Source organism: Dreissena polymorpha, chromosome 1 (assembly GCF_020536995.1).
Source record: "Dreissena polymorpha isolate Duluth1 chromosome 1, UMN_Dpol_1.0, whole genome shotgun sequence".
Lineage (NCBI taxonomy): Eukaryota > Metazoa > Mollusca > Bivalvia > Myida > Dreissenidae > Dreissena > Dreissena polymorpha.
The window spans coordinates 101429041-101438427 of record NC_068355.1 but is presented as its reverse complement, the minus strand read 5'-3'; the positions used below and the strand labels follow the sequence as shown (position 1 = coordinate 101438427).

At 35.7% G+C, this 9387-nt stretch overlaps 1 protein-coding gene across 1 annotated transcript; it reads left to right on the top strand.

The window, feature by feature from the left end:
- The first annotated feature begins 4 nt into the window (after window positions 1-4).
- LOC127842934 (uncharacterized) lies at window positions 5-9387 on the top strand. Its single transcript, XM_052372734.1, has 5 exons — window positions 5-147; window positions 4211-4386; window positions 5305-5420; window positions 6264-6483; window positions 8370-9387. The coding sequence occupies exons 1-5, from the start codon at window positions 45-47 to the stop codon at window positions 8712-8714; spliced, it is 960 nt and encodes a 319-aa protein (XP_052228694.1). The 5' UTR covers window positions 5-44; the 3' UTR covers window positions 8715-9387.

Here is a 9387-nt window from a genome sequence, read left to right as displayed (position 1 = left end):
TAATTTTCAGAACGCATATATTTTACCATCAAAATTTACCATTTATGGCCTCTGAAGTTAACCAGTATTCGGACAGACTGTGCAAGCGCCTGTGCTACGTTCTCCGGTACGGCGCGCATAAGGAAGGACTGCAGGTGTATGAGGGTGGTAAGAACTGTAATTGTAGCGTTCATAATTGCTGGTTAACCCAAGTTTGGACCTTCCTCTACAAGGGATGGGGTAATAGATACATTGTTCGGAAATATAGAGATACAAACACACTGATTAAGGGCAACAAATCTAGCTGACAAATTAAAACTCTTTTTGAATTGCATCCTATACTAGTGTAAACTATATAATAACTTTCATAAACTACCATCAGATACAGGAAGGGGGGGGGGGGGGGGGGGGGTCAGTGTTGTTTGTACCTTTGTACGAATTACATTGGAGTCTTTTCCATAAACAGTTTTGTGAAGATCCATTACAACTTACATTTCCTCCCTAGCAAACACAAAAGAAATAATCGGCAGTCTTTATGGAAGTTGTATTATTTATTTTACCCCTGGTTAGATGAATTTTTATTTTATTAGCTCACCTGATTGCGCAGGTGAGCTTTTTTGACCGGTCTTTGTCCGTCGTCCGTACGTCCGTCCGTTAACATTTGTTCGTAAACACTCTAGAGGCCATATTTCTTGTCCGATCTTCATGAAACTTGGTCAGAAGCTTTGTCCCAATGAAATCTCGGTCGTGTTCGAACCTTGGTCGTGTCGGGTCAAAACTAGGTCACTAGGTCAAACTTTAAGAAAAACATTGTAAACACTGTAAATGTCACATAACATGCCCAATCTTCATGTAACTTTGTCAAAATGTTTGTCTTAATGATATGTTGGTTGAGTTCAAAATTGGTTCCGGTCCGTTAAAAAAACATGGCCGCCAGTGAGCGGAGCACTTTTCCTTATTTGGCTATAGAGAAATCATCTAAACACTCTAGAAGTCATAATTTTTGCTCAATCATCATAAAAGTTAACCAAAACATTGGTTTTATTGATATCTCGGACAAGTTCGAAAATGGTCCAGATCGGTGACAAAACATGGCCACCAGGGGGCGGGGCAGTTTTCTCTATATGTATATTGTGAAAACATGTGAACACCCTAGAAGTCACATTTTTGGTCCAATCTTCATGAAATATTGTCAGAACTTTTGTTTCCTAGATACGTGAGTTAAGTTTGAAAATGGTTCCGGTCCGTTGAAAAACATGGTTGCCAGGGAGACGGGACAGCTTTCCTTATATTTATATAGTAAAAAGGCTTGTAAACAATCATGAGTTAAGGTCATGTAAAATGCGAGACAACTCTTCTAAATATTGCATTTACGTCTAAAGTAGTTAATCCCCTTGACTATTAACGTTTTCATAATAATACAGTGTAGTTGTATGTATCATGTGTTAATTGTTATTCGAGGCTCATGGGTCATGCCGGGTCAAAAACTAGGTCACTAGGTCAAAAAAAGAAAAACCTTGTAAACACTGTAGAAGTCACATTTCATGCCCAATCTTCATGAAACTTTGTCAAAATGTTTGTCTTAATGATATGTTGGTTGAGTTTAAAAATGGTTCTGGTCTGTTGAAAAACATGGCCGCCAGTGGGCAATGCAGTTTTCCTTATTTTGCTATAGAGATACCTTGTAAACACTCTAGAGGCCACATTTTTTGTCCGATCTTCATGAAACTTGGTCAGAAGATTTTTCCCAATGATATCTCGATGGAGTTGGAAACTGGGTCATGCTGGGTCAAAAACTAGGTCACTAGGTCAAAAAAAGAAAAACATTGTTAACACTGTAGAAGTCACATTTCATGCCGAATCTTCATGTAACTTTGTCAAAATGTTTGTCTTAATGATATGTTGGTTGAGTTCAAAAGTGGTTCTGGTCTGTTAAAAAAAAAACATGGCCGCCAGTGGGCGGGGCAGTTTTCCGGGGCAGTTTTGGCTATAGAGAAACCTTGTAAACACACCAGAAGTCACACATTTTGCCCAATCATCATGAAAGTTGGACAAAACATTGGTTTTAATGATATCTCGGACTAGTTCGAAAATGGTCCAGATCGGTGAAAAACTTGGCCGCCAGTGGGCGGGGCATTTTTCTCTATATGTATATAGTAAAAACATGTGAACACTCTAGAAGTCACATTTTTGGCCCAATTTTCATGAAATTAGGTCAGAACATTTGTTTCCTTGATACGAGAGTTGAGTTAAAAAATGTTTCCGGTCAGTTGAATTACATGGCTGCCGGGGGGGGGGGAGGGGGAGGGCAGTTTTTTTTATATTTATATAGTAGAAAAGCTTGTGAACACTCTAGAAGTCACATTTTTTGCCCAATCATCACTAAACATGGTGAAATGATTGGTTTTATATATATCTCAGATGAGTTCGCAAATGTCCGATCGGTAAAAAAACATGGCCGCCAGGGGGGGGGGGGCAGTTTTCCATATGTGACTACAGTGTTTTTTACGGCATTTTTGGGGCCGATATTCGGCCCCATTCCCCTCCAAAAATAGTATATATTTTCCCCCATTTTTTTTTAAAAAAATCCCCTCCAAAAGTAAAAAAAAATGTTGTTTTTTTTTTAAACAACTGCCTCATGATTGATATATCTAAAATTCATTTTATAAACAACTAACAAGGTATATATCTATAATTAATATGATTTTTATTATTATGCCCCCCTTCGAAGAAGAGGGGGTATATTGCTTTTTATAAAGAGTTATATTAAATTAAGTTTTCCCAAATCATTGAACTTCATGAATTAATTTTTTTTCCAAAATGGCCAAGAAAAGGCCTGATGTATCTATATTGTGTCAATATTTGTTGATAAAAACATTCCAATTTGGCCCATTTTATTGATAAAAAATGCTCACATTTGCCATTTTATTAATTTAAAAAATCCCAATTAGACTCTAATTGGCTTGGAAAACTGATACTGTGCATGACGGCTGAACTGACTGAAACTAATGTTGAACAAATCATTGATATATATTTAAGAAAAAGAACTGAGACATTCTGCTGTGAATATTACATTCATACATACATGTGTATTCATATAATAAATATCATTGCATATAAAAGAATGACTTCTTAATTTTCCCCTTTTCCTAAAAAACGACGAGTTTTACCCCTTTGGACGGGCGCCGCCACCATTCCCCTATAGGTGAAAAAAAAACACTGGACTAGAGAGAAACCTTGTGATCGAACACTATAGAAGTCTCATTTTTTGCCTAATCATCGTGAAACTTAGTCAATACATTGGTTTTATTGATTTCTCGGACAAGTTGGAAAATGGCTCAGATCGGTGAAACATACTTTTTAGCTCACCCGATTGCTCAGGTGAGGTTTTAGAATTGGTCTTTGTCCGCCGTCCGTTCGTCCACATTTGGTTTGTATACACTCTAGCATTCACACTTCTCAAGAATTATTTATGAAAGTTGCTGAAAGATCTCAGTCAAGTTTGATAATGAGCAAAATCACATAATTAATACCATATGGCGGCCCTTAGATTGTCCAAATTTTCATTATATTATACAAAATCCTTGTATTACTCTAGAGGTCACAATTTTGTTTCAGATTTTATGAATCTTGGTCAAAATATTTATTTTTGTAAGCAAAGTTTGATGTTTGGTAAGGGGGTTCAACTCAAAATATAGGTCACCAGGTAAAATCTTACACAAACAAGAAAACTCCATACGCCAGAGTTTTGGTTCAATAATGATGAAACTTGACCAGGATGTGTGTCTGGACAATATCTAGGTCAAGTTTGACGTTTGGTAAAGATTAAATGAACCGACTCCTCTCAGGTGAGCGAACTAGGGCCATATTGGCCCTCTTGTTTATGTCATTTTCAATTTTGTGGAAATTACGATTCCACTGAACTACATTCAAATATTAAATATTTTAAATAGAGATATTTAAAAAAAGTTAATGTATTTTTTTCTTCTTTTTTATCACAACTGCGACTGGGGGTAGCCGTTGTTTGAGATTACATTGTAGGTTAAAGCATTTATTACAAAGTGCCAGTATAATACCATACAAATGAACTTTAATCCGGTTTCAGATCCGATTTACAAAATGTCCAAAAAATGTTTTGATAATTGGGGACAATAAAACTCGCAATTAATAACAAAATCATAAAATATGTGGATAGTCCATGGTTGCAATAAAACGATTTATCATATTTCAGGGTTCATCGGCCTGCCGGAATTGATGGCTCTGAACATCATGCGGCGCAACACGGAAGCGGAAGTTCTGGCGGAAGTGGCAGCTTCCATCAGCCACCGAGGAACAAGGCGGTTTGAGATTAAGCTTCAGGACGGGAGGACATTCATACGGGCGCTTAATCATAGGAACTTTGAAGAGGTTGGTTAAACCAAAGTTTTTCATTTGATGAATGATTGTTTTTGATTTTACATGTAATTAATATAGATTATATTCTGCACTATCACATATGAAACGTAAGTCGAAGGCTGTCGGTCTTTGAAAGGGAAAATGATCGACTGTCTGCCGTGATTGTTTTTGTTTATGTTTTCAAAACGCAATATTTCTACAGTATACGATATTTGGATAGTTAATTTCTCATTCAGTCTACTTTACATACGTATTTACATTCATACATGTACAGTCAAAATAGTTACACTGATATTAGCGCACATATATTAGCTTTGTGTGCTCCACTTTGAAGAAGACGGCACGTAGTCGCAATATCCGTCTGTGCGTCTACCCGTCTGTCTTAGCCATAACTTTTCGGTATATTGATGGATTTTAAAATAATTTAGCCCAACTGTCACCCACCACAAGACGACGTGTCACATGTAACACCAGTCTCCCTACCCCAAAGGTCAATGTCACAAGTAAATGCATGAGGTCGAACTTTGCCATATCATAGCTTTTTTTGACATAAGCGGTGTTCCGGAAAAAGCGCAATATGGGATCATTCTTGCCCTATGGGCACATGTTTGGTGGCAGTAAGCTGCAGTGTTGAAATGACTATACAATGAACAAAAAAATTTGCTTCGTGTAAAGATAACAAATTCGTGTTGTTTCGGTAAAAAAACGTCGATCCATATGTATGATAACTTTGAATGGATAATATTAATCTCAATTAAGATGTCATTGACAAAAAGAAATAATAAAAGCATATGGTAGGTTCGTCATTCTGTCGATTTTTTTTAGCATTTGCATATTGCGCTCGGCATACTTCACACCTGCGTATTGTGCGTTGCGACATCTTTGCCTGACATAGAATAAATGTATGTGCTCGGTTTCTATTATTTCAAGAGCCCCTACCACGCAGGTACGCATGTGAAGTCGCTCCTGCAGACCACGATAGACTATGTAGTGAACAACCTTTCAGAATACGACCTCACTGACTTCCCGGATGAACATATTATTAAGTATGCACACATGTCATTTACATTGTTGTAGATTTTAAGCACATATTCAAGTTATCGTACGTAATTCAGGCCAAATAAAGTCTAGTAAAAAATAGGAAACCTTTCTTATAAAAATAGGGAAAGCGATCAATAATTGCCGGGTTATATTCCTAAAACTTAAATAAATGAAGGTCTATATTTGATGTTTTCAACTATTCATCTTTCAGATGCACGATCGTTTCGGGTATTTTTTTTACATTACTTTCTGCTGAAATCTTTCCTGAAATTATCTGATAACAAATAGACTGTTAGAACTCATATGGAATGGTTGAAACCTCGAGAAAATAATAGGAAAGTATGAAGAAATTTGACAAAATTGAAACTCGTCAATCTTTCTTAAATTTGTTTGTATGGTGAATAATCGATGCATAATTGAAATAATGGGTTGTGTTTGTTATGTGTAATCAAAAAGTTACATGTTTATCGTTCATTTAACTGTTGTTGTCAGTATCATGGACCTATATTTTTTGTATAGGTCACTGTCACCATTTATCAGATTGAAACTGCATTACATGACATTCAATCTGATAATCTTATAATAGTGTGCAAGAGTCCAGTAGTTCCAATGAAACTTTGCAGACATATAAACCATCGAAAATCAACATTTATTGGCGACCGAATATAAAAGATTCGGAACATCGTCCATTAATACAGGAAATTTACCTGTTCATTTTATTGTTATTGTTAAACATGTAAAATATTCTATCTAAATGGTAGGATACATTTTCTTCTGCAAACAGTTAATGTCCTAGCGGATTAAAATGTATACTATTTATAAGTTATTCAAGAATATTCATTTTACAGCAAAATGATCTTCCAGTTGAAAAGAAAGAAAAAGTTAAACGCGAGGAATTTTACTAGCCTGTTGGTGCCTGCATTAGAACACCTTGACCTTTCTTGCGACGTATATGTAACCCCCGGAATCCTGAAAACCATGTGGTCCACGTGTACTAACCTGCGCGTGCTTATATTGAAGGATTGTGGGTACATTATGACTGACGCGATTGTCGAAACGTTGTTTAAGGTAGGCCTTAACGTAACATGAATACATGTACTCAAAATCAACATATATTTCGGTAAAATTTTCGTAAAATAAACTTAACCCATAAGAAGTGTTCCTTATAGCAATAGCCAAAATTTCAATGCTATAGGTGGTACACTTTGTAACGTATGGTTACATAGGTTTATCAACAAGATACAAAATTTAATTTTTAATGGCACACTATATTCCATTTTAATTTCCCGCAACGATATCCATTCATACGACACACGAACACTAACATGGTACAAAAATGGCTTGTTATCTTGTTGATTTATGTAACCAGACCACATCTTGCATTGAAATGTTGGCTATAGCTATAAGGAACATTGATTTTATGTGCAACTTTATTTTTCAAAATATTGTATGAACTTTTTGAGTGTTTCTGTGCGAGAGAAGTAAAGGGACCGTCAACCGTCATACCAGTCGTGATATTTTAATCCATATCAACTAATAATTGAAAAAATACGATACGAGAACTTTTCTTTTTTCGTCAATCGCGGTTGACGGTCCCTCTAATCTGTTAATGAGTAGATTAAAAGAAGTTGTACAATGATATAAAATTAACAAATACGCATATACATAACTTCGAAATATTTTTTGTATAACAGTTTCATATGATAGTATTCAAAATTCTGCCCAATTCATTAATTCTATTTACCGATTTTGCCGTGGGTAATTTTCTTTAAATTGTTACTACACAAATATTTTGAACATAGTTGACCATGAATTATTAAAAACAAAAATATTAAGCTTTGATATTTTGATTTGATGATTTTTAGCTCTTCTTAGAACAGCGTGCTTATGGTGAGCTTTTGTGATCGCCTTTTGTCCATCGTCCGTCGTCAACATTTACCATGTTAACACTGTAGAGGCAACATTTATTTCTAATCGTCATGAAACCTGGTGAGAACACGTATCCCAATGATATCTTGCACGAGTTCAAACATGGTTTGGATTGGTTGAAAAACATGGCTGCTAGGGCGGCGTGGTAGTTTTTCAAATACATGTATGGTTATACCATGTTAACAGTCTAGAAATCACATGTAATGTCAATTTTTCTTGAAACTTGGTCAGAACATTCGTCCTTATGATCCTCAAGGTCGATTGTGATGATAGTGTCAGTCCGCCATCTTGAAATTAATGTTCTTCTTGAATCGTGGGTTATTGGTTGTTCCCATGTCAATCTTTGGATACTGTAAACACTCCTTTTGCAGGGGAGGTTACTCTCTATGAAGATTGACAGACAGCAATTTATGAAAAAAATGTTAACACTTGCTGTAACATTGAACATATTAATAAAGGAATTTGTGTTACTTAGAAACAATATAAAGGAAGAAATATTGATTTTAATAAGAACGTATCGATTTATGATGAATTACAAAATATGTACCTGTTTTGTCGATCACTAAAACGATGGCGTCTGTGTCAGAATGTATACCGTAAGGAATTTCATTATGTGTGGACGTTCTATCAAGCGATTTCACGCAACAACCACGAATAAAAAAGGACCCACGACTCAACAAAAAACAAGCCATACATATTAGGATTGAGATGTATAAGTCCATGTATAAGTCCATCAGAATGTGAAATGTAAAACATAACTATTTACTAATATGTATTGTGGATGAATTTCTCCGACTTTGCTACCGATGATAACATAATTTTCTTCATAGAAATATGTTATGTTTATAATAATAATAATAATAATAATAATAATAATAATAATAATAAGTAGAAGTAGTAGTTGTAGCAGAAGCATTAGCCACAGCAGTATACTAATAATAATTATAATAATAAAATCATTATTATTATTATTATTATTATTATTATTATTGACTACATTTGAAATTATTTCTCTCCTATTGTAGAAACTCACTCATTTGGAGTCAGTCAGTCTTACTGCATGTAAACATATCACTGACAAGAGCCTGGCCTCGATAGTTAAATACGGTCACAACCTTCGAGAACTTAATGTAAGCTTTATTAAAACATTCTCGAACGCCGCAATACTTGACCTACTGTGTAACTGCAAGAAACTCACAATGCTTGACATATTTGACGCGGAAGTCAACACGGAGACGCGCGCGCTGATACCGGAGGTGGCGCGGCAACGGGGCATCAAGGTGGTCTTGAAGGGGCTGCATGATTCGGATCCAGATGTGACGTTTGAGAACCCCAGTTGTCTGTTGCCAACGTTTGGGAAGATTTGGTGAATTGATGAGAAGTTATGATGAGATGATAAGGGATTTCCTTCCTAGATATTGGGCAGTATTCAATAAGTGCACAATGGTAATGTGCCCCTTATAGTTTCCGAAAAATCCGCTACATAAATTACTGTACGAAATAGTAGAGTCGTGTTCTGAGAAAATAGGGCTTAATGCATGTGCGTAGTGTCGTCTCAGATTAGTCTGTGCAGTCCGCACAGGCTAATCAGTGACGACACTTTCCGCCTAAATTGGATTTTTGCTAAGAATAGACTTTATTTAAACGAAAAATGTCATATAAGCGAAAAAGTGTCGTCCCTGATTAGCCTGTGTGGACTGTACAGGCTAATCTGGGATGACAGGTTACGAACATGCATTATGCCCAGTTTTCACAGACCAAGACACTAGTATATCCCAAACTCGACTCAACTCTTGAAAGTTAGGTTTGAGGTACCGAGGTGCTATGAAACACGTTTTGTCCAACTGTTATTTTGGATTATATAAACATAGTTGATTGTTCATATAAAAATACGCATATGCTAAATATATTACCTGGTTTGGCACACTTGGGCAAAATTTAAAATCAGAAAATATATCAAATACTGCTTTTAACAATAAACGTTTTTATATCACTTATTTTTTGAAATTGCAAATCAATATATGTCAGTTGTGATTAATCGGA

Bases quoted from the DNA above. Each gene is read 5' to 3' on its own strand.
- LOC127842934 (XM_052372734.1), top strand. From the start codon at position 45: ATGGCCTCTGAAGTTAACCAGTATTCGGACAGACTGTGCAAGCGCCTG. The intron at 148-4,210 runs GTAAGAACTGTA...ATCATATTTCAG, and splicing joins ACTGCAGGTGTATGAGGGTG to GGTTCATCGGCCTGCCGGAA. The intron at 4,387-5,304 runs GTTGGTTAAACC...TATTATTTCAAG, and splicing joins ATCATAGGAACTTTGAAGAG to AGCCCCTACCACGCAGGTAC.